The sequence below is a fragment of the Myxine glutinosa genome, chromosome 5 (genome assembly GCF_964187855.1).
Source record: "Myxine glutinosa chromosome 5, kmMyxGlut1.1, whole genome shotgun sequence".
NCBI classification, from domain to species: domain Eukaryota; kingdom Metazoa; phylum Chordata; class Myxini; order Myxiniformes; family Myxinidae; genus Myxine; species Myxine glutinosa.
In genome coordinates, this window is record NC_136265.1 from 30,368,029 (window position 1) to 30,394,202 (window position 26,174).

The 26,174-nt window shown below is 44.4% G+C and overlaps 2 protein-coding genes across 4 annotated transcripts in view; one reads left to right on the plus strand and one right to left on the minus strand.

Moving 5' to 3' along the window:
• Positions 1-13,000, minus strand: part of LOC144892234 (uncharacterized) — a 32,891-nt gene extending 19,891 nt beyond the window's left edge. The window contains exons 1-3 of one of the 3 annotated variants that reach the window (XM_078777824.1): positions 12,708-13,000; positions 11,849-11,913; positions 11,565-11,743 (exon numbers count right to left, since the gene is read on the minus strand). In XM_078777824.1, coding sequence (XP_078633950.1) covers positions 11,565-11,743; positions 11,849-11,913; positions 12,708-12,715 — 252 coding nt within the window. In that variant the 5' untranslated portion in view covers positions 12,716-13,000. Of the gene's footprint in view, positions 1-11,564; positions 11,767-11,848; positions 11,914-12,707 lie in introns of all 3 variants that reach the window. The other 2 variants (XM_078777826.1, XM_078777825.1) reach the window with 2 other exon arrangements.
• The window catches only part of LOC137414721 (uncharacterized), a 29,401-nt gene continuing 16,065 nt past the window's right edge, over positions 12,839-26,174 (plus strand). The window contains exons 1-2 of the mRNA XM_078777268.1: positions 12,839-13,031; positions 17,280-17,339. Coding sequence (XP_078633394.1) covers positions 12,839-13,031; positions 17,280-17,339 — 253 coding nt within the window. The remainder of the gene's footprint in view (positions 13,032-17,279; positions 17,340-26,174) is intronic.

The following is a 26,174-nucleotide window of genomic DNA, read 5'->3' on the forward strand; positions in this document are numbered from 1 at the left end:
GGTTGATTGCTACCATTGTTGTATTGTTCTTCCTGTGTGCTTTCTAATATATTATTTGTTGGTTGATAACCATTGGTGTGGTTTCATTATGGATTTTGACACGGAATAACATATTTTTTTCTGCCGTGGCTCCTCTCAGGGTTCGGAGGTATACCGAGACCAGGAGGTCGGGGAGGAACACGTAACAGTATAGATATAGATATTGACAGATAGATGTGGAGGGGTATAGATATGGATGGACAGATATGGGTATAGATATAGATATTAACAGATGTATGTGGAGAGGTATAGATATGGATGGATAGATGTGGGTACAGATATTGACAGATAGATGTGGAGGGGTATAGATATCGATGGATAGATATGGGTATAGATATAGATATTGACAAATATATGTGGAGGGGTATAGATATGGATGGATAGATATGGGTATAGATATTGTTGTGGATATGAGAATGTTTTTTTTATTTTGTTGTTGTGGTAAAATGTTGTTGTAAAAGGTTGTTGTAAAATATCACCCCTCCTCCCTCCGTTTGTGGTTGTATAAAGGTCAAAGGGCGTTTCCGTAGTTAGTCCATAAAACATACATGCAGGACACGATATATCTTTTTTGACAGTTATATCCTTATTATGTGTATTAGCGTAAGGCTGTGTCTTCCATTAATTGAAATACTCCATTGCACCAGTGAAAGAGAATAGACCCCCTTTCCTTCCCATCCCCAAAATCTCCATTCCATATTACATCCCCTCTCGTCACTGCTGAGCCCTCGATTCCCAATCACCTCCCCTCCAATAACCGCCATTGACCACGAGGCTCGAGTCAGGGAAGAAAGGCGTGTCTCCACCTCGTCAGAGGAAGAGGAGGGGCGTGCCCGCCCGTCGTCATCCAAGGCGGAGCCCGAGGGTCGCGCGACCAACCAGGGCCGAGGTGAGCACCCCGATGGGCGTGTCCAAAACGCCGGGGGCGTAATCGCTGGAGGCGCTATAAAAGGCGCAAAACGGAAGTGAAGTGGTCATGAGGAGACAGGAGTTGGTCGGAGATGCACTTGGAGTTGGTCAGGGATGCACGAGGAGTTGGTGAGAGATGCACTCTGAGTTGGTCTGAGTCGGTTGGTCACAAAGGGTTGGTCTTGGTGAGAGAGGTCTGAGTTGGTCTTAGTTGGTCGTCAAGAGAGTGGTGGTAAAGAGTGAGGGACCAAGAAAGAGTTGAGGGTTTAGACGAGTGGGACAAGGCCTGGCAAGGCAAGTGGAGGCGGCAGCAGCAGCGACACCCGGCAGCCGCTTGGGGCCTGGGCGGCGGTTTGGAGCAGGGCCGAAAAGGAACGGCGGCTGCTAAACGCGCCGATCGTGCTGCATGACCCCCCTTTGGACCTCCCTCTCCCTCCAGCCCTCCACATCCTGCGATTCCTGCAATTCCCCGCGTGAGTCAGTGTCTTTTGTTTGTTCTGTCCTGGGATAAGTTAAGCCTGTAGATAACCTAGTATTTGCACTGTCACCTGCGTCTCATGTGCCTGTAAATAAACGTGACTGCTTTCTTTTTGCTTGTGTGTAAATAGTCAATAAATTCAGTAGTATTTCCAAACCTTTCTTTGCCTTCGTTTTCCTCTTTGCATTCGTCGTTTTTGTCTTTTCCCCTCATTGGGCAGCTACGGTGCGATACGGCCAAAGTCTGGGTGAATCGGGTGAGTTTTGTTAGGTCGCGGTCTTACACCACCGCTCGGTCTATAACATCTGTCCGCGATCTGTAACAATTGGTGTCTGGGAGTGGAATTCGGGGCCCGAACCAAATTTTTAAAACATCTAGAAAAAAAATTTTGGTCAAAATTACGAGCTGCCGAAATTTGTTTTTTTAAAGTAAAACCCGAATTTTGAAATCGCGCCATGGCTGTTCAAGGCGACGGGATGCCGGTGGGAGAGATAGAGGGGTTAGAAGTAACCCAGGATCAAATGGAGGGGAGCAATGAGGAGGCGGTTGAGGGAGTATCAGACGCACAAAATGGCGGCCTCGCGCACATGATTATTGTGGCGCCAAATTTAGCCGCGCCCGTGACCGTAGCAGCGCCGCCGATGGATTGGGGCCTATTTATGGAACAAATAAAGGCGCTCATGGTCCAGACAAGTGAAGACCTGAGGAATGACTTGGGAAACCAAATGGGGGTAATGGGAAACCAAATGGGGGTAATGAGGGACGAAGCGAGGGGTACCGGTGAGGGGTTAGACAACGGGATAAAAGAGGTGAGAAATGGGTTAATGGGGCTAGAAAATAGGATGGAGGACAAATTGCGGGAGATAGGGGAGCAATCCGCCCGAGAAATTAAACAAATGGGAGAGCAGATAGAGGAGGTAAAAATCGGGGTAGAAACCAAACTGGATGCTCAGAGGGATGAATTGGGACAGATGAGGGTGGCATCTACAAAAGAGATGGGGGAGATGAAGGAGGAGATACGACGGGGTGTGGGTGAGGAGGTCTCGGGGCTACGCGAGGAGGTAAAGCGAGGCGAAAAGCATATAGAGAAAGAGGTGAGAAATAATACGGCAAAGTTAGAGGGGAATAGAAGATCTGACGGAGGAGGTGGAACAGCTGACAGAGGGACAAACGAAGTTAGTGGAGCAGGTTCAAAAGAACACTGCAGTACTCGGAGGGTTAAAGGCGACACAAAAAGAAATTAAAAACGAATTAATAGCGACACAGAGGCAATGTCAGATGGTACGGGAGGAACTGACAATGAGGGTGGAGGAGGTGACAGAGATAATGGAGACAAAGGACCGGCAGGTGAGGATGCACATAGAGACGGTCACGGTAGCCTTAGAGGACGAACTTGAGGAGACGCACCGAGAAATAAAAGAGGTTAAACAAAAATTAGAGGAAGTGGGAGAAGAGGTGAGTGAAATTAAGAAGGGACGGACAGAAACTAAGAGAGAAATCCAGGAGGAGGTAATGGAATATGTGCAAGGTCGGTGCTCAACTCATGATGTGATGCTCACTAACCAAATAAAAAGTTTGCAGGTGGCAAAGGAGGTGCGAAGACGAAGTACGGAGGTGAGTGGCAATGTATATGATGTGAGGAAAGCTTCAGTCGGCTTGGGGATTGGTTTGGATCCGGGTGTTCGTGAAAGGCCGTTGGTGAAGTGTGTGACAGGTCAGGTGTGCGAAAAAAGAGGTGTGCGAGAATGTCCGACCATGGGGTGTGTGAGGAAAAAGTGCACGCCGAGGAGTGAGTGTGCCGTCAAGAGTGAGTTGGTCGAAGCGCGTGTGCGAGGGGGTACATGGAAGCGCGGTGTGGTGAGTGTTACAGAGGATGTAACGAGAGAGTGTACACCTGTGGTGAGTGTTACAGAGGATGTAACGAGGAAGTGTACGCCTGTGGTGAGTGTTACAGAGGATGTAACGGGAGGGTGTGCGCGAGAAAGGTGTGTAACGGACGGGTGCATGAGGAAAGAGTGTGCCGTCGAGAGTAAGGGTGAGTGCGCTGTCAAGAGTGGAGGTGAGAGTAGTGAGAGTGAAACGGAGCGTGAGTTGGTTGTGACAGGTGAGCGAGGATGTACACCTGGAATGGAAGGATGCACACCTGGAATGGTAGAGCGTGTGTGGGAAGGCACATTTGAGTGGGTAGTGAGGCACGTGGTTGGGTGTGCGAATGAGAGCACACCTGTGATTGTCACAGAGGAAGTGACCGAGGAGGGGGCGCGAAGAGGTGTGTTGGTGAGGTGTGCGACCAACGAATGTGTGCCAAAGTGTTCGGTGGTCAGGTGTGTGACCAAGTCGGCGAGCGGAATGAGTGTACCGAGGTGTGTAAGGAGAGGTACGAGGAGAATGGGAACAGCTGCATGTATGAGCAAGAAAGGGGTAGCGTATGCTTGTAAGAATCCGGGTGAAGCGTCGACGGTAACCAGGCTAGAGGTTAGAACGACTTATAGCCGACTCGGGCCCTCGGTGCGCGTCGGGCAGCTTCGCGTGCCGCGAGAACCAGCGGGGATCCGAGCCACGGCGGGTTCGAAAGGACCGCCGTGCGCGATCCACGCTGGGCCTCGCGTGGAACGGCCGCGTCCGGGCTCCACGAGACGGAGCGGGCCGCCCGATAGGAAGGGTCGTCATGGCGACCACTTTCTATTGAGACGTGCTGGCAGGTCGAGATCGGGACATTGGATGGCTCCACGCCGAGGTGGTGCGTGGGATCTCGGCCCGGGTAAGCCCCCATCCCTGCCACGAATGCGGGACGTATCCAGCCGCTGGCACAAAAGAACCCGCGTTCATGGCTCGGCTGTACGAAGCCGAGCTTTCGAAGGAAATTGCGCACCGAGAGGATGTAATAAGTAGACGGGTGATGAGGATAGTGTTTTGGCCCCGAAATTAGAAAAAAAAGCAAAATTTGATGATGGTATGGGTAGAATTGGCAGTAAATGAAAAATTTTTGAATTGTTGGATTTGGACGAGCGAAATTGGTAGTGAGAGACCCCCGATGTGGAGGGATAGCAAATCCACCATCCCTCACAGGTGGGGCAAATGCGCAATAGCTTATGGGGTGTATGGCAGTGAAAACTAGCCCGGGTGGGTTAGGTTATATGGATAGGGCCCTAGAAGATGACATTAGGTGACGTTAAGGTTAGTTAGTGACTGATACCTGTAGTGGGGACGCAGGTAGATTAGTGTGGATTATAATGACGTGGGAGCGCAATAGTTTAAAGGGACGACTGGGAAGCGCAAGTTTCAGAGGGGAGTAGTTAGCTGAGATGATGCCGTGTGTGTGAGGATTGAACAGGTGAGAATGGAACAGGTGTGATTGCACAGGTGTGCAACTGAACAGGTGTGTGGAGCAGTGTATGAGGGAGCAGTGGTGATTGCGTGTTGTGTTGACCAAATGGCCCAGGAAGAAAGGAGGGTGCAGGTGGCACCAGGTGTGAGGGCACAGGTGTGCAACGACAGGTGTATGGAATAAATGGTATGGAGTATTGGAATGGATGGTCGTGGAGTGAGTATGGTGGAAATTGTGGAGTGGAGTGGATGGTGCGAAGGTGTGAATGGGGGAAGAGTGGACCCCCATCACGGATACCCGGGGCGGGTAGTGTAAGTGTTAGGTAGAGGGTACAGGTAAATTGTGGTTGGATATTGGCATCTGTGGTGCGGGTGAAAGAATGGTCTTTGGATGGGTGCATTAGTGTTGTGGAAATGGCTGGGCGTGTAGCCTGTTAGTGTGTGTAGTTGGTTTGGGCACTCCACCACTGTGAGGATGTCGGCCAGGTGAGGCCGCAGGTGGGCTCTGGGAGCCGGTAGTAGTTGTTGTGGATGGGGCCCGAGGATCCGGAGGACGGACCCGGGTAGCCCAGTGCCAGAGGGCACCATGGGGTGACAGAGCCAGGGGAGGGGCTGTCCCCAGTTAGTTAGGTTAGGGTGAGGAGCTAGGTAAGCTCGGGTGGCAACTACAGTGGTGGAGGTGTGCAGGTGGGTAGACCTGTTGGGAGAGTTACACGTCGCGGCCCAGAAATTGTGCGAGGGCACCGGGAGATGAATCGGGGGAGTGAGACCCCAAATTGAGAAGCACCACAGTTGGTCAATGGGAATTGGTTATTAGAACCCATAGTGTAAGTTGGCCAATGGATTGGCAGGGAAAGACCCCGGGTAGTGTAAAGTGTGTTAAAGTCATTTAGAAAATAGTTAGGATGAAGGACCTCCTCGCACCATCTGCATCCACTCACCTGAGGTGACAGGTACTCCCCGCACCATGCCATGTTTTGATTATTTTTTATGATGCAAATGTTTGGATTGTGAGACGCATCATGACGTGGGTGTGACATTGTGCGTAATTCCATCTCTCCCTCCTTATGAGGATTGATGATGAATTGGTGATGGCAAATTTTGAAGTAGAAGGATTGTGGAGACGAATTTGGTATAGGGGAAATATGGGGAGACGTGACAGTAGTGACGAATTTGTAAATGTGTAGATTTTTGTACATATGGGGTAAGGGCAAGGGTAGGGTAGGTGACAGGGGGGTGATGTACGGTAGGGACGAGCTTTCTCACTTCGCCCTCCGTACGCATTTCGCCTTGCATTGCCTTATTGATGTGTACCCTTGTGACCTTACCCCTCGCTCAATTGTCTTTCCCCTTTTGTCTCCCACATGACCTGTGCGCCGTTGGGCGCCGAGGGGAGCGTGCGTGGGTCGGCCATTGTGCGCCCGAAATTCCCAGAACCAGCTGTCTGCATCGATGCACCACATTATGGACCACATGTCTGTGGCCGAGCACCACCTATGGACCCCATGGGTTGGGGCATGGCCCCTCTGCTGGAACCGGCCATGAGGGCCCGAAATCTTGCTGGCGGACCTTGGCCACAGGGCACCGATGCCCCACAGGTGAACCACACATAGTCGGCCCTATGGGCCATAAATAAAGCAAATAAAAAGGACACATTGGGCACACTTTATTGAAAATAGGCCGCCAGTAAGCAAAGCAAAAGAATGACAACATCTGGAAGAACAAATAATAATCACCAGCAGAGGGAGCCGAAGAGCAAGAGACACCTGCAGGGTTAGGGGTTGTTGAATTTATTTTTATTGAACATTCATTGAACAATGGTGACTGCACCGATTGGTGCTTGGGTGTGTATTGGTGCGTTTTTGGGTGCGTTCATGGTGCGTCGATGCAGAGCAGACTGTCTCCCCCCCAGAAAGAACAATTACAGGTCCTGGGTTAGTTTTGTAAATAAAAATAGCGTCATTGTAAATAATGCTTCCCACCGTCAGTGTATAGTTTGAAGACCATTCCGCAATTCGGTTAACTGTGGGCGTAAGTCTGTTAGGCAGGGTGCAATGGAGCAGCGGGACACATTTATTTATGTTTTAAAACTGTCGCACTCAGGGTCAGGTTAAAAGTAGAGGGAACTACACCTACGTGCCACACTAAGGTAAAAGTAATAGGCCCGGGACGTGCCTAAGGGGAGGAGGGTGCAGTGTTGTGGATATGAGAATGTTTTTTTTATTTTGTTGTTGTGGTAAAATGTTGTTGTAAAAGGTTGTTGTAAAATATCACCCCTCCTCCCTCCGTTTGTGGTTGTATAAAGGTCAAAGGGCGTTTCCGTAGTTAGTCCATAAAACATACATGCAGGACACGATATATCTTTTTTGACAGTTATATCCTTATTATGTGTATTAGCGTAAGGCTGTGTCTTCCATTAATTGAAATACTCCATTGCACCAGTGAAAGAGAATAGACCCCCTTTCCTTCCCATCCCCAAAATCTCCATTCCATATTACATCCCCTCTCGTCACTGCTGAGCCCTCGATTCCCAATCACCTCCCCTCCAATAACCGCCATTGACCACGAGGCTCGAGTCAGGGAAGAAAGGCGTGTCTCCACCTCGTCAGAGGAAGAGGAGGGGCGTGCCCGCCCGTCGTCATCCAAGGCGGAGCCCGAGGGTCGCGCGACCAACCAGGGCCGAGGTGAGCACCCCGATGGGCGTGTCCAAAACGCCGGGGGCGTAATCGCTGGAGGCGCTATAAAAGGCGCAAAACGGAAGTGGTCATGAGGAGACAGGAGTTGGTCGGAGATGCACTTGGAGTTGGTCAGGGATGCACGAGGAGTTGGTGAGAGATGCACTCTGAGTTGGTCTGAGTCGGTTGGTCACAAAGGGTTGGTCTTGGTGAGAGAGGTCTGAGTTGGTCTGAGTTGGTCGTCAAGAGAGTGGTGGTAAAGAGTGAGGGACCAAGAAAGAGTTGAGGGTTTAGACGATTGGGACAAGGCCTGGCAAGGCAAGTGGAGGCGGCAGCAGCAGCGACACCCGGCAGCCGCTTGGGGCCTGGGCGGCGGTTTGGAGCAGGGCCGAAAAGGAACGGCGGCTGCTAAACGCGCCGATCGTGCTGCATGACCCCCCTTTGGACCTCCCTCTCCCTCCAGCCCTCCACATCCTGCGATTCCTGCAATTCCCCGCGTGAGTCAGTGTCTTTTGTTTGTTCTGTCCTGGGATAAGTTAAGCCTGTAGATAACCTAGTATTTGCACTGTCACCTGCGTCTCATGTGCCTGTAAATAAACGTGACTGCTTTCTTTTTGCTTGTGTGTAAATAGTCAATAAATTCAGTAGTATTTCCAAACCTTTCTTTGCCTTCGTTTTCCTCTTTGCATTCGTCGTTTTTGTCTTTTCCCCTCATTGGGCAGCTACGGTGCGATACGGCCAAAGTCTGGGTGAATCGGGTGAGTTTTGTTAGGTCGCGGTCTTACACCACCGCTCGGTCTATAACATCTGTCCGCGATCTGTAACAATATAAATATTGACAGATTGATGTGGAGGGGTTTAGATATGGATAGATAGATATGGGGAAAGATATAGATATTGACAGATTGATGTGGATGGGTATAGATATAGATGGATAGATATGGGGAAAGATATAGATAGATATTGACAGATAGATGTTCAGGGGTATAGATATGGATGGATAGATATAGATATTGACAGATATATGTGGAGCGGTATAGAGTACAGATGTAGATATTGACATATATGTGGAGGGGTATAGATATAGATGGATAGATATAGATATTGACAGATATATGTGGAGCGGTATAGATATGGGTATAGATATAGATATTGCCAGATAGATGTGGAGGGGTATAGATATGGATGGATAGATATAGGTATAGATATAGATATTGCCAGATAGATGTGGAACGGTATAGATATGGATGGATAGATATGGGTATAGATATAGATATTGACAGATAGATGTGGATAGATGTTGAGCGGTATCGATATAGATATTGACAAATAGATGTGGAGGGGTATAGATATGGATGGATAGATATGGGTGTAGATATAGATATTGACAGATAGATGTGGATAGATGTGGAGCGGTATAGATATAGATATTGATCGGTATAGATCTCTGATCATCAATTTGGTTTCAGACCAGGTCACTACTCTGGACATGCTGCTTCTGCTGTCTCAACAATGGATGGAGGTCCTCAATGCCAAACAGGAAATTAGAGCTGTCTCCCTCGACATATCACGTGCCTTCGATACGGTCTGGCACCCCGCTCTGCTCACCAAACTCTCCTCCTTTGGTATCCATGGAAATCTCCACGCATGGCTGGCGGACTTCCTCTCTCGTCGTAGTCAACGTGGGGCCCTGAATGGGTTTCTCTCATCTCCTCTTCCTGTTCAGGCTGGAGTTCCCCAAGGCAGTGTTGTGGGCCCTGTGCTTTTTCTGGTCTTCATCAATGATCTCTCTGACTCTCTTGAAAATCCTCTCTATCTCTTTGCTGATGACTCCACTCTCCTCCGCTCCATTCCTCATCCCTCAGATCGGCTGCAGACCTGGACAAAATCACAGACTGGTCAAACAAGTGGAACATGTGTTTCAATCCTGACAAATCTCACACTCTTGCGATGTCTCTCCGAAAAGATCGACTGGACAACCCTCCCATCTCCTTTCTGAATAATCCTCTCCAAGAAGTTCTGTCACTCAAGCTTTTGGGTCTCGCTATCTGCCATGATCTTTCCTGGGAAAACCACATTTCCAAGCTGGCCTCCAAAGCCAGTCACCGACTGGGCATCCTCCGTCGTGCGAAGTCCTTCCTTGGCACACCTGAGCTCCCCACCACATACAAGGCTTTCATCCGCAGCTCAATGGAGTACTGCTCTCCCCTCTGGGCTGGTGCTCCTGCCTCACACCGAGCTCGTCTTCACGCTGTTGAAACCAAAGCGTTCAGAATCATTGGAATCTCCTGCGATGACGCTATCTCCGAGGGCCTTTCACTTACTCACCGCAGGCAGGTTGGTGGTCTTTCCGTCTTCTACCGACTCCTCTCCGGCCTTGCTCCCCCAGCTCTCTCTGTGCTCTGTCCCCCAAATATTCCTCCAGGTCGCACAAGATCTGCCTGCAACCCTCTTATGGTTAAACTGCCAAAATCAAGACTCTATGCTCACCTTCACTCCTTCATTGCTGTTTTCTCCCACCTCGAGAACAAACTCCCTCAGTCTCTTCAATCCCACTCCTCCCTCCAGGTCTTTAAAACAGCTGTTCACCACCATCTCTTAATCTTCCCCAATCCAAAACCTTGATCTTTTCTACCCCCGCTAATTTCACCCCAAATCCACTTTTTTGAGGTGACTTTTGTCTTCTTTCCTGGAAGTCCTTGGTGTCCTTGGTGTCCTTGCGTTTTATACCTATCCTGCCTCCCCCCAGGCCCTCTCTCTCCCACACATCTCCCGATGTCCCTGCTCTCAAATGTTGTGTTTGTGTGCTTCCTCCCCTTCTCTCCCCATCTTGTCGACCGCTCCCCTTTTTATATACTTTGTTTGTTTGATTTGTTTGTTTGATAAATGTTAGCTCTTTCATGAGCCTCGACTCTGTATACAAAAAAAATAAAAATAAAATTGACAAATAGATGTGGAGGGGTATAGATATGGATGGATAGATATGGGTATAGATATAGATATTGACAAATTGATGTGGAGGGGTATATATATGGATGGATAGATATGGGTATAGATATAGATATTGACAAATTGATGTGGAGGGGTATATATATGGATGGATAGATATGGGTATAGATATAGATATTGACAGATAGATGTGGATAGATGTTGATATATATATGGATAGATATGGGTATAGATATTGACAGATAGATGTGGAGCGGTATAGATATGGATGAATAGATATGGGTATAGATATAGATATTAACAGATAGATGTGGATAGATGTGGAGCGGTATCGATATAGATATTGACAAATAGATGTGGAGGGGTATAGATATGGATGGATAGATATGGGTATAGATATAGATATTGACAGATAGATGTGGATAGATGTGGAGCGGTATAGATATAGATATTGACAAATAGATGTGGAGGGGTATAGATATGGATGGATAGATATGGGTATAGATATAGATATTGACAAATAGATGTGGAGGGGTATAGATGTGGATGGATAGATATGGGTATAGATATAGATATTGACAAATTGATGTGGAGGGGTATAGATGTGGATGGATAGATATGGGTATAGATATAAATATTGACAAATAGATGTGGAGGGGTATAGATATGGATGGATAGATATGGGTATAGATATAGATATTGACAGATAGATGTGGATAGATGTTGATATAGATGGATAGATATGGGTATAGATATAGATATTGACAGATAGATGTGGAGGGGTATAGATATGGATGGATAGATATGGGTAAAGATATAGATATTGACAGATAGATGTGGATAGATGTTGATATAGATGGATAGATATGGGTATAGATATAGATGTGGAGCGGTATAGATACAGATATTGACAAATAGATGTGGAGGGGTATAGATATGGATGGATAGATATGGGTAAAGATGTAGATATTGACAAATTGATGTGGAGGGGTATAGATATGGATGGATAGATATGGGTACAGATATAGATATTGACAGATAGACATGGATAGATGTTGATATGGATGGATAGATATAGATATTGACTGATAGATGTTGATATGCTTTCACATCGACTACACATTCACACTGATGACATGCAGAGGCTGAAAAACAGCTTTATTCAGCCTCAAGGCATAGATAGGTACCATGGTTCGCTGTTCCCAGGTGAGACGCCAGGCTTGTCGGTTTGGAGCCAGGAAAGATGCCAAGCTCGCAGGTTTAGAGCCAGGTAACACGCAGGTTTGGAGCCAAGAAAGATTCCAAGCTCGCAGGTTTGGAGCCAGGTAAGTATGTCGAAAACACGAAGAGTTTTTGTAGATGTGAGCTGCCCACAGGTAGATTGTTTTCCTGTAAGCCAAAGGTATTTATAAAGGTGGATTGTAACGTAAGTGAGATATTGTTTTGACATGTAATAACTCCTCCGTCTTACCTTTCACATAACTGTACTCGAGCACCATCTCCAAGTGGACGCATTTTGAGAATGGATCAGTACACCTTTCAGGACGAGAATGAGGACGTTTGTAGGTTGGACAAGAATCACAGGTGATGGTCTACCGTTCCACAGGTTCCTCACACATTTCCCGCCATCAGCGAAAGTTTTACTCCTCAGCTTCCTGAACACCTCAGTTCTGTCATCAAGACTGGTCCTGCGACGCTGGTCAATGGTCACGTGTCATTGGGGAGGGCAAATGACTGCAGAGACGGACGGGTGAGGACATTCCAGGTACCCAAACAAGGAGACCGACCGCCTCACGTTAACCTGAGGAGAGCGCTGTCTGCTGGACGACACCTCAGCACCACATCCCGTCCCAACAGGGAGTTGTTGTGCTTTCCGTCCTGTCGTCATATAATTTGGGTGCCTTAGGCTTTACCTCAGGCTCGGTCAAGTTACCTCAGGCTCGGTCAAGTTACCTCAGGCTCGGTCTTTGCCTCAGCCGAAGGCGTTACCTCAGTCTTTACCCCTTTACTTAATTATGGAGAGAAAGTGCGAACGTGAACTTCGTTTAAAAACAAGTTAACATGAATTAACAAGGTGTACGTGTAGTGCCGGAAGGGAGAGTTCGTCAGGGCAGGGGTGTAAACTCCCGCCAATCTGTGTACCCTACGTATTAAATAAATATGATTGTGTCGCACCTGAATCGGTGTGGATCTGAAAAAAACATTTACTTTACTGAGGGAAGAAAATTATTAAAATGTGAAGAAGAAGAGTAACTTTTATGAGAGATCCATCAGGTGTGTGATAAAGAGTGATTGTGTAAATAAATGAAAAGGTATTGAGGAATGGTTACCTTTGCATCCTACCTTACTTCCGGTCCATATCCACGTGTGTTCACGATTTGGGTCTTGGGGAAGTTTGTCCCATTGAGAGCTGGTTGGACCAACAAGGAGAGATTGTCGTGGTTTGTTCTTCTCCCCCCTCATGGACTCCCTGCTGGGGGTCGTGAACCGAGACCCCCCGAGCTTTGCCCCCGATCCGCGATCCTCGGACTCCAAGTGGAGCTCTGATGGAGGGAAGAGAGGGGGTCCAGGAGGGGTTGATGAGATCTGTGTGTTCAAGATCCTGGACGTTCAGAACCTTCCTATTGGAGGGGATGAGCCACACCTGGGAAAAGGTACGTGGTTCTCTCTTCCAGGTGAATAATAATGTGAAGTTTATACACCGCATGATTTACCTTTTCTCATTAATTTGTTCAACTGAACCTGTAAGTGTAAATGTTTTGTAAAGTTTCTCATCGGACGAGATGTCGAATCATCCTGTGTAAACAGATGATAAACAGATAACCACTCCCTGAGGACCCAACATACCCAAATGACCCTGAGGACACAAAAGACCCAAAGACCCAGAGGAACCCAAAAAAGCCAGAGAATGAAAAACACCCTGAGGACCCAAAAGACCCCTAGGGACGTTAAAGACCCCCAAATATCCTGAAGATCTTTTAGACCCATTGGGACCCCTGAAGACCCCTTTTAATTTTAAAACCTTTAAGACCCTTTGGACCCCTTTTACCTTCAAGACCCTGTAGACACTTTGTTTCCCTTCACCCTTTATACCGTTACACCCCATAAGTCCGTTTAGATCCCCTAGACCTTAACACCATTTTGACCCCTAACATCCTTCAGACAGATAAGACAGCTTGGACCCTTGACCATTGAGAGCTTTAGACCACTTGGACGTTTTTCTACCCTTTTTACACGCTTGAGAGATTAGATCCTTTTGACCCCTTTTACATTAACTACGATGGGAACGTTCGCTTTAGACCTTTAGTCCACCGAGAACCTTTTTTAGCACACACCATGCAAACATCTGTACCTTTTAAGCACACACCATGCAAGCATCTGTACCTTTTAAGCACACACCATGCAAGCATCTGTACCTTTTAAGCGCACACCATGCAAACATCTGTACCTTTTAAGCGCACACCATGCAAACATCTGTACCTTTTAAGCGCACACCATGCAAGCATCTGTACCTTTTAAGCACACACCATGCAAGCATCTGTACCTTTTAAGCGCACACCATACAAGCATCTGTACCTTTTAAGCGCACACCATGAAAACATCTGTACCTTTTAAGTGCACACCATGAAAACATCTGTACCTTTTAAGCGCACACCATGCAAGCATCTGTACCTTTTAAGCGCACACCATGCAAGCATCTGTACCTTTTAAGCGCACACCATGAAAGCATCTATACCTTTTAAGCACACACCATGAAAGCATCTGTACCTTTTAAGCGCACACCATGAAAACATCTGTACCTTTTAAGCACACACCATGAAAACATCTGTACCTTTTAAGCACACACCATGCAAACATCTGTACCTTTTAAGCGCACACCATGAAAACATCTGTACCTTTTAAGCGCACACCATGCAAGCATCTGGACCTTTTAAGCGCACACCATGAAAACATCTGTACCTTTTAAGCGCACACCATGCAAGCATCTGTACCTTTTAAGCACACACCATGCAAGCATCTGTACCTTTTAAGCGCACACCATGAAAGCATCTGTATCTTTTAAGCGCACACCATGCAAGCATCTGTACCTTTTAAGCGCACACCATGCAAGCATCTGTACCTTTTAAGCGCACACCATGCAAGCATCTGTACCTTTTAAGCGCACACCATGCAAGCATCTGTACCTTTTAAGCGCACACCATGAAAACATCTGTACCTTTTAAGCACACACCATGAAAACATCTGTACCTTTTAAGCGCACACCATGAAAACATCTGTACCTTTTAAGCGCACACCATGCAAGCATCTGGACCTTTTAAGCGCACACCATGAAAACATCTGTACCTTTTAAGCGCACACCATGCAAGCATCTGTACCTTTTAAGCGCACACCATGCAAACATCTGTACCTTTTAAGCGCACACCATGCAAGCATCTGTACCTTTTAAGCGCACACCATGCAAGCATCTGTACCTTTTAAGCGCACACCATGCAAGCATCTGTACCTTTTAAGCGCACACCATGAAAACATCTGTACCTTTTAAGCGCACACCATGAAAACATCTGTACCTTTTAAGCGCACACCATGAAAACATCTGTACCTTTTAAGCACACACCATGAAAACATCTGTACCTTTTAAGCACACACCATGAAAACATCTGTACCTTTTAAGCACACACCATGAAAACATCTGTACCTTTTAAGCGCACACCATGCAAACATCTGTACCTTTTAAGCGCACACCATGAAAACATCTGTACCTCTTAAGCGCACACCATGCAAACATCTGTACCTTTTAAGCACACACCATGAAAACATCTGTACCTCTTAAGAGCACACCATGCAAACATCTGTACCTTTTAAGCGCACACCATGCAAACATCTGTACCTTTTAAGCGCACACCATGCAAACATCTGTAGTCTTCTTGCAAAACACAGACTGTACTGTTTTTCAGAAAGTGATGCGCAAACTCGACCCACCCAGGGGATGGGTACTCTGATCGGATTTCCACTACCGGTCAAAAGTTTTAGAACACCAATTTTTCCAGTTTTTATTGAAATTTACGCAGTTTAATGTCCAGTGAATAACCTGAAATGGTAGAAAGGTAAGCAGTAAACTGCTCGAGGTTAAAAAAAAAGAGTTTAGGTTAGCAAGAACGGGAAAATAATATAAATTGCACAGTGATATTGTAAAAAAAAAAGGCCTTCTTCAGGGAACAAGTAATGGGTCAACATTCCCTGGGGGGTGGGAGAAGTATAAAGCACAAGGACACCAAGGACTTCCAGGACAGAAGTTGGAATTTCAAAAAAGTGGAATTGGGGTGAAATTAGCGGGGGTAGAAAAGATCAAGGTTTTGGATGGGGGAAGATAAGAGATGGTGGTGAACAGCCGTTTTAAAGACCTGGAGGGTGGAGTGGGATTGAAGAGGGTGAGGGAGTTTGTTCCAGAGGCGGGAGAAAAGAGGAATGAAGGAGTGAAGGTGAGCAGAGAGTCTTGATTTTGGCAGTTTAACCATAAGAGGGTTGCAGGCAGATCTTGTGCGACCTGTAGGAATATTTGCGGGATAGAGCACAAAGAGGGCTGGGGGAGCAAGGCCGGAGAGGAGTCGGTAGAAGACAGAAAGACCACCAACCTGCCTGCTGTGAGTGAGTGAGAGGCCCTTGGAGTTAGCTTCATCGTGGGAGATTCCAATGATTCTGAAAGCTTTGGTTTCAACAGCGTGAAGACGAGCTAGGTGTGAGGCAGGAGCACCAGCCCAGAGGGGAGAGCAGTATTCCATTGTTCTAAAACTAAAAGTGTTCTAAAACTTTTGACCGGTAGTGTACAATAACGTTAGCCTGTTAGTAAAGTTTATTTATGCCATTTTTATACTTCTTACATTACATTACACACCTATTTGGTATACAAAAATATTACGTTTTCAAAAATTAAATGGGGGTCACAAGATCTAGACCACCACGTAGAACAGTAACGCAGGAATTTTAATGTTGTGTTTCCTAAAAAGATGTGTTTTGGGCAATGTTTTAAACAAGGCCGATAGTCTAACGACGGTGTAGAAGGGCTCGTTTGATACTTTAGTTGAAGAGGATAGTATGCCGTGGGTGGGGATACCAGTTAGCAAATAATGTATTAAAAATTATTTGACTTCAGGCCTTGACGGCAGGTTCGTGAATGACTTGAGTAACATATAACGGCGAATGTCAAACGATGAACCAATAAATTCCACATTCCTGTGCCACCTTCAGTCGAACGTCAGGTATTGACAGTAGGTTCGTGAAGGACTTGGACAAAAAACGTACTCGGTGCGAATGTTGCTGTATCCAGTGAATGGCGAAACTGCAAATGGGGAATCCGCCAATGTCACGGATGGAAACCCTTGCGTCATTTCTTCATTCTGCTTTGAACTCGATGTCTGTATTTTATCTCATCGGCTTGTAAAACTGCACACCAAGTAGGAGTTCAGTGTCAACGTCGGTTTGGGGACAGGGAAGCGCTCTCAGCCCACACAATGTTTATCATGGTGATGGAGCTGGTAAAGTTTTCTCCTGCTGGTCCACCAAGACGGAGGGTTGTGCATCATGGAGCACTCTGTCCGTGTGCCAATTAATCTAACGATTTTGACTGCAATGTTTATTTATAAATTAAGATGTGACTGTTTATTCAAGGTGGAAATGATGTCACAATAACAATTTTACAAGAATAAATTAAATGTCAGCAATATCTATATATTACATACTTGTTCATTTGAGTACCGACGGTGTTAACACGTATCCCTTTTCCCCTTCTATGTGCATGAAGCTGCACATGAGTAGATGTATTTGCTCTTTAATGTAATGTGTTTATTCAAATCTTTATTTTATTACTCTTTACTTTGTTTGAAGCATGTTTTGTTTCTTGACAGAATCTTCTATTGTGGTGGTGAAGGTGGAACCTGAACCTACAAATGGTTCTCCCTCACAAGGTAAGAATCCAAAATAATGATAATATATTTAAGGTACTTTAATTGAAGGCAATATACAGTGCATTCAGAAAGTATTCAGACCCCTTCACTTTTTTCACATTTTGTTATGTTTCAGCCTTATGCTGAAATCGTTTAAATTCATTTTTTCCCTCATCAATCTCCACTCAATACCCCATAATAACAAAGAGAAAACAGGATTTTAGAAAGTTTTGCAAATTTATCAAAGAGAAAAAACTGAAATATCACATTCACATAAGTATTCATACCCTTTGCTATGACACTTGAAATTTAGCTCAGAATCTTGTTTCTCACAGTCTGAGAGTCCCTTAGGTGCTTTTTTGCAAATTCCAAACGGGCTTTCATGTGTCTCTCACTGAGGAGAGGCTTCTGTCTGGCCACGCTGCCATAAAGCCCAGATCGGTGGAGCGTTGCAGTGATGGTTGTCCTTCTGGAAGTTTCTCCCATCTCCACACAGGATCTATGGAGCTCGGCCAGAGTGACCATCGGGATCTTGGTCACCTCTCTTACCAAGGCCCTTCTCCCCCGATTGCTCAGTTTGGCCGGGCAGCCAGCTCTAGGAAGAGTCCTGGTTGTTCCAAACTTCTTCCATTTAAGAATTATGGAGGCCACTGTGCTCTTGGGAACCTTCAATGCAGCAGAATTGTTTTTGTAGGCTTCCCCAGATCTGTGCCTCGACACAATTCTGTCTCTGAGCTCTGCAGGCAGTTCCTTCGACCTCATAGCTTGGATTTTGCTCTGATATGCATTGTCAGCTGTGAGACCTTATATAGATAGACACGTGTGTGCCTTTCCAAATCATGTCCAATCAATTGAATTTACCACAGGTGGACTCCAATGAAGGTGTAGAAACATCTCAAAGATGACCAAGAGAAATGGGAGGCACCTGAGCTAAATTTCAAGTGTCATAGCAAAGGGTCTGAATACTTATGTAAATGTGATATTTCAGTTTTTTCTTTTTAATAAATTTACAAAACTTTCTAAAATCCTGTTTTCTCTTTGTCATTATGGGGTATCGAGTGTAGATTGATGAGGGAAAAAATGAATTTAAACGATCTCAGCATAAGGCTGAAACATAACAAAATGTGAAAAAAGTGAAGGGGTCTGAATACTTTCTGAATGCACTGTATATATGTCATGATGGTAATGGTGTTGTGAGATATAAAGTTTGGATTCCACAACGTTGTCTTTTGTCCTTATATGTTTTGCTTTCCTTGACTAACCTTCCGCAATATTACCAAAGGTTGACGGACAGGATAGTGGAAGCTGAAATGAACTCTCACAACATGCATATGTACATGGTCACATGAACGGTCCCCGCTCCACACACGTTGTAACCATTTAGGAACCACCATGTCCTATGAACCTTTTCCACAGATAAACCATTATAATTCATTGAGTTAACCCCGGAGCACACCGACGTAGTGAGAATGTTTCAATCGGAGCAAAATCCCATCGGCTATAAATTGGGTTTTCCAAACAACTGCACTCCAAAGTCGTTTTCCAAAGCAAACTGGACATCACAGAAAGCAGGCATCTCTCGCTATAAGGCTGTCGGTTTACCTTTTTCCGCTACAAAAGCTCCCTCCACTTGATACCATATTTCGTACACTGGCAGAAAAATGTTTTAAGGTCTTGCTAGAACGCCTATGACGGAATTTAAAACCTCCCCCGCTGCAAAATTCAAAGCACCTATTGAAAATTGGGTCGCCACGTCAAAATCCAAGATGGCCGCCTCCATGTACGTCTGAACCTTGTGAGCGAAATATCATATCATAGCATGTTTTCTGCGTCTTCCACTTTGTCAACTCACATCACTTCACCGACGGGGGACCGAGGCGTAACGCTTGTTGTGTTTAAATGCATGTACATGTATAACACACATAATCCTGTCATCTAAGAAACTCGGTTTGTGCTTGGATGGGAGATGTGTGCATGGGAGGCTGAGTGTTGTTCGCTTGGCGCGGCAGAGACAAACACACACCTGTGTCAAGAGACAGACACAGACTGGCACGGATCGACAGACACATACACAGACTGGCACGGATCGACAGACACATACACAGACTCGCACGGCAGACACAGACACAGACACAGACCGCCGCAACATACAGAACGGCGCAACAGAGACAGACCGGCGCAACAGAGACAGAAGACACAGACAGACCGGCTTGGCAGACAGACACCCACAGGCACGGCAGACACAGTGTATGTATGCATGTGTGTGTGTGTGTGTGTGTTTATGTGTGTATGTGTGTGTTTATGTGTGTGTCTGTGTGTGTGTGTGTGTGTGTGTGTGTGTACACGTTTATGTGTGTGCCTGTGTGTGTGTGTATGGCTGTGTTTATGTGTGTGTGTGTGTGTGTGTGTGTGTGTGTGTGTGTGTGTGTGTGTGTGTGTGTGTGTGTGTGTGTGTGTGTGTGTATGTGACTGTTTTTTGTGGGGTAAAATGAGCGTATCTTTCATTGAAACAGCTGTTCACCACCATCTCTTATCTTCCCCCATCCAAAATCTTGATCTTTTCTACTAATACATCCCAAATCCACCTCTTTGAATCTCCGACTTCATTCCGGAAATTCCTAGCAATGTCCATTTGTTATATTCTGTGTACCACTCGCGCCCCCCCCCCCCCCCCCTCTCCAACAACCTCCAGCCCTCTCCCTTCCAGAGATCTCCCGATGTCCCTGCTCTCTACTGTTTTGTTTGTGTGTTTCCCTCTCTCTGCCCCACTTGTCTCCCGCTCCCTTCATTTTATGTTTTGTGTGTCTGTTTGTCTTTTTTGTGTTTAATGTGTTAGCTCTTACACGAGCCTCGACTTTGTATACAAAAAAAAAACAAAAAAAAAACCTCTCACTGTATAGTTAACTCGAACAACACTCTTCGACGTCACAAAGTCGACCGATATGCCTCCGCCCACATTATTACATCGTTATAATACTTGCACCAAGTTTTAATTTAGATCCCTTCAGCTGTTCACAAGTAATCATATTTTTACCTGACATGACCTCTTACCATTTGCCTTTGACCTCAGGACCCCAAAATCGAATCATTTAATCTTTACATTATTATACATATCTGCACCAAGATTGAACCAGAACGGCACTCAGTAGAGAGCATATCTCAGCCTGGTTGGTGTAGGGGAATTTGTAGCTGAGACTCAAGACTCCAATGACCGGACACAGGTTTTACAAAAGGTCTGGTTTATTAACTGGTTATTCACTTCATTCCAATTACCAAATGATACCGCTTAATTCAATGGACCAGGTTAACTCTTTTCGCATGGTCCTTCTCGTTCGGCCGATGTTCCTCCGCCACTCCCGTCGGTCAGAGCTTCTGCTCACAAGTTCTTTTTACTCAACGTTTGCTCTCGTTTATATGGACAAACTGGACTTAATCCCCTGTCCGCTGAACGTTAATCCTTTCTCCGCTAATGCCCCGAGGTCATGCATGCACCAAGTCCTGGCATCAGCTCGCTCCCCTCCTGCTGTGAGTTCCGTTTACCAAACGATAGGGGGGTGCTTCAGCCAGGGGCTGTGACCAGGTGGACAAGAGATTATCATGTTCGGGCACATTCCTGACACTCATTTACGAACTCGTCTTTCACAGAGTTTGCAGGTAAAATGTATCTGCTTCGTTACCAGTGTTAATTAATAAGTTACCAGTGCCAATTAATAAGTTACACTGAGTTACACTTCCACAATTCCCTCATCTTTTTGTTTTTGTTTATATTAACCCTTAATCTAAACATCAATATAAGTAAACAATCAATCACTACAAGTAAACATCATTACAAGTATAAGTAAATAATCAATCACTTTGGTAATCAAATTCCCTTGGGCATACACCGTCATCCTGCAAGAATCACAAAACATTTCGTTGGTCATTGACTCCTTCCATATCGTTCAATCTATTGCATTTGCATCACAAATATATTTTCAAAACAACACTTCACCATCACCAAGATACAACAATTTCACTTCATTTTCAAGTTTTGTAAAGCATCTGCACCATCTGGCAAAAAACGTTTGCCTCCACACAAATGTTGACTTTGTTTGAAAGGAAGGGCTGATCACTTGTGTTTGAATCCTGGTATGAAACATTTTCTCCTAATGTCTTCATAGCTCCTGCACTACTTCGTGTAGGATTTCGCTGTTGTGGTAACATTGCGGAGTCATAGACTGACCCTGCTCTCCTTGTAGCATTCTTGCCACTTTTTGCTGTAAACCATAGTAATTCCTGAACAAGGCCTTCACCCAGTTGTAGTCGACTTGCCTCCTCCCTCATTGTGAGTGGGCAGCAAGTATTGGTGTGACGTTGATTGGCCAGCAAGATGTGGAACAGGGATGCCGGATGCATCCACAATGATGTTGGGACCATGGTGTTCCGGTCATTCATGGTCCTTACCAGGAGCAACCAGCAGAATCGTGCACAGCTGTTGTGACAAGGGCACAGCCGTTTTTTTGCAGCTCCATGCTGGTTCCCCGGACGTTGGTGAAGTAATAACATATGTCCCCGCATTTCACAGAGGTTGCAGGTAAAATGTCGTTATCCTGCAACTTCTGATGTGGTGAATGTTCGAAGCCTTCGAACAAGAGTAAGTGATCGCCTTTCTTTCATATGTTGCAGTGTGATCCAGGCAAATGGTCACATAAATTTCCTTGGTGAAGGTAAGCATTCATCTCCAAGTTACACGGGAGAATGTCTTCATCATTCTTTGAGAAAGAGGGTGTATGCCATGATTAACTTCATTTTTTAGCCACAAATTTTCTTTCTCGAACTTCTTCCCAATTCCGTTAGCAATCCCTCCAAAATGTGATCTCGTCTTATCCTTATGCTCAGTCACATCTGAATCTGCTTTCCGCACACACTGAATCAGATAGGGTACATCTTACCATGAAAGCAGCATAATCATGTATATCTTCCGACAGTTTCACATTCAACAATTTGTTGTTTTTCCTTACCACAAAAGTTATATTCATTTATATGCGTCACACAAATAATATTCAATCAGGTATGTATTTTATTACTAAACTAAGAATAGCATTGTATATGATTACAATCACAAACGGGAATACCTAATTCCCAACAACAATTTTCCCAAACCAACAAATTAAACATAATGTATTATTACCATAATTCCTCTCCACTTTTTCTTTTCCCTCTTTTTTTTTTCTAACAGTGTGTCACTCGTGGTGATATGAGTTCACTGATATTGTAATTGACACAACTCATAACATTGTCGTTATGCCATTATCTTAATTCTACTGTATTCACTATTCATTTGCAACATCACTTGATTCATTCTTTTAATCTCGGTATTATTCATATCATCATAACAATCTTTCTATTTTAGGTCCATATTTGTTTCTATTCTTATCAACCTCCTACGGTTTATCAATTTGTTCCAAAACACTGCAACCAAAGGTTTTAACCAAAGCTCTACCAAACTATTTCCAATTTGAACTCAAAATGCTAATTAAACAACAATTCAAAGAATTAACTTCAATGGGTCAACAAATTCATTTTATAAACAGATCTAATTTTCCCATCCAATAATTTTCCTTGCCAAATGTCATATTGCAACACTTTAATAAACCTTCGAAAAATGTCTCCCAAATCAATAAATTCCCTTTTTACTTCCCAAATACTCATCTGTAAATTACATATTCAATTACAGTTTTTCCCTATTTGTTCGGCCTAAATGGCCACCGAAGTGGCTGCCAACATGCAGTACCGTTTTTATCTACCAAGCAAGTATTTGTCCACATAAGATCTCTACCAAAATGTTGTTTGTAAAAAACAAATCTGGGATTTCTGATTACATGGATGCACACTCTCAGGACATTTCAGGCTGCTTGTTAACAATCCACTACGATAAATTAATTCCTTTACCCACAATCAAATAATTAGTACAAATTGAGGATATTATCCCTATCACATTCATTTATAGATTCATTATGTTGGATCTAAAAAAAATTTTCTCCCACTGCTACAAGGAAGAACAATAGCTCTAATAAGTCTTTGTAATATCTCACTTCATTTACCCAGCATCGAAGAATTTATTTACTATCCATTCCCATCTGTTAACCAGTGACTTTGTTTGAACTCCAAAACTTAATTTGATGAATCCCATGTGTACAGCTACCACTTATTGAAACCCATACTTTTGTAGAAAATATCCAAGTAAGTGTTTTTATTTTAAACCCCCTTAACTGTTGCTCATCCATTTCTATGCACCCAGTGAGTACTACTGACACCAGTATGCCAATATAGGTGTGCGAGTTTAACAAATATGTTGCAGGTACACGTGACATCGCGTTCTGAGTATAAATAACGTAACAGCGCGTTCATGGCTGCCCCTTGGTTTAAGATTCACAATGCATTCCGTTTTAAAACTCACAATAGTTCAAATCAGCAAGATTTTCTTTACTATTTTCCCATATCATCTATGCCTAATACACATCCATACATGCAGCACAATTTATATGCTGATAAAATTCAAGTATATATATATATATATAAATCCATGAGCAGAGTATTCTGGGAAGTCAGTGTAAGACCTCTCCCAAATTTGGATAATTTTGTACTCCCTCATTTCCTTTTATGAAGCTCATATCCATAAATAGATGTTATTCTCATATAAATTCTATCAAAAATGGAATCCCAGAATTACTCACAATTTTACTATTAATTAATGGCTGCTCATAACCCAGCACATCAAATCTTTATATTCCATTTCCCTTGACAAAAGAGATGATGTTCATAATCAAATTATATTTCTATTTTATTTTACGGATTCTCTGGATATTCAATCCCATCCACATAAAACTATCCATTTCCAGACAGGCACACTGTCGGTGTCAACAATCTTGTAAGATTGATATACAAAACAACAAAAACAAAAACACTAACATTGACACACATAAACACACACACATGCATTATGCGTATTTGTTTGCGTTGGAACCATTATTTACCGATCAAGATGGGTGTCAATTTTATTTCAATTTCATAAAATTTGGCCTTCAATTTTAGAAATGCTAATACACAAATGGACCAAAAAGTTTATTCTTAGAAAACCCCTATGATGTCACATTGAAATTACCCTTTCAGTTCCCACAATAATTTATCCAAATTTGACTACACACCCATTTACATGTCAGTCGACCACTGACTTATCAATCATGCGGAACACTAGTCCGAAATTCCCACCTGATCATGATGTGACCCTTGTCACTTGGTTTCAAAAACTTGCAAAGCAATTGTTCCAACTTTGTAAATTTAAAATTGTGTGCCCAACATAAAAGATCCAATTTCGGCATGTGATCAATTAATTACTAATTTGCTTACAAGCAAAAGAAAAAATGAATAATTCTTGCTCCGAAAACTTTTCAGACCCAAGAATCATCGACAGTTATTCATGTTTGTCCAGTAATCTAATTTGTTGAGGCCAATCGTCATTTGGGATTTGTCGCAATGAAGGCCTAATCATTGTCTGAGGTATCGGTCAGCACTGGTACCCTTGATCTTGGTTTACCCTATTAACTTGTCTTCCTTTTGGTATACGGACATCCTCTTTTCCAATGTCCCATCCGTCCACACTTGAAACACCGGTTTCTGTCGTTGTCTGATCTGTGCACCTGTGCACTTGTATTGCTGGGCTGCATCTCTACATCCCTGAGTTGCCACTGCAATCTCTCGTTATCTCCTGAAACACGAAAAAATTCTCTGTACCGTCCTTTTTGGGGAGACAACTGGAAATCTGATGGGACAACTGTCACTTTCATTCCTAATTTCGAGGGCAGTTGTGCATTTGTCTCCTCCACTGTATCCTATATCCTTTTTATTTTAAGTTCTAGATCCGTTATCCGTTCTTGCTGTTCCCGTTGTCTGGATTCACCATCCCAAAGATGGAATGCAAGCCAGTCTACCGTTAGATTCTGTCTCTCTCTGGCTTTCAATCTTTGTTCTAGTCTTTCCAATCGACTTCGCTCAAATGTACCATCTCTTGGAAACTCCTCATCATGTCCCTTTGTCCACAAATACCAATTCTCGACCTGCCTTATAGCTTCGGCACCATAACGGTCGTACATATGATGTGTACAAGTACCTTTTTGTGGAATCTCTGGTTGTCCTTGTGTATTCTTGCAGGCTCCATTTCCCATTCTGCCTTTTATCAAAGTAGCGTTGGATGTGTTGTAGTTTGTTCCTCTAAAGCTTCACTCGTACCTCCAGGAAGGGTCTCTCCACCTGTTCACACGGTGATTTCCAGAGAATCTCCCTCAGCTGTGGCTTTTGCACAATCCAATCTCACAGATCAGTATTTGCAGATGAGCCGGAGGGTCAGTATGAAATGGGTGAATCCTCAGGTGTCCGCTCTGTTGACGGGGAAATCACACAATGGTAACCGCACATATATATCTGTATATAAACTCACCACCTTGCTCAATTTTCCCAGGTTGTCTCCATATTGATAATATCTCGCAAAGATATCAAAGCTTCTTTCTTGAGACCGCATTTTCATCAATCAAACAATCAATATATTCAATTCAATTTATTCAGTTCAATTTATTCAGTTAAATTTATTCAATTAAATTCAATCAATTAGATTCAATCAATTAACAATTCAATCAATTATTCAATTTCAATTAATTCATCAATATTCATCAATAAATCAAATTAATCATTTTGGATGACTCCTTGCATAAGCCCTTTCCCCAATGATGTCAGGACAGGTCCATCCATTGACTGAGATCGAATCTCATCGGTCGTCACCTCTGGTTCGTACCTCATGTTAATTGATGAATCACCGTCCTG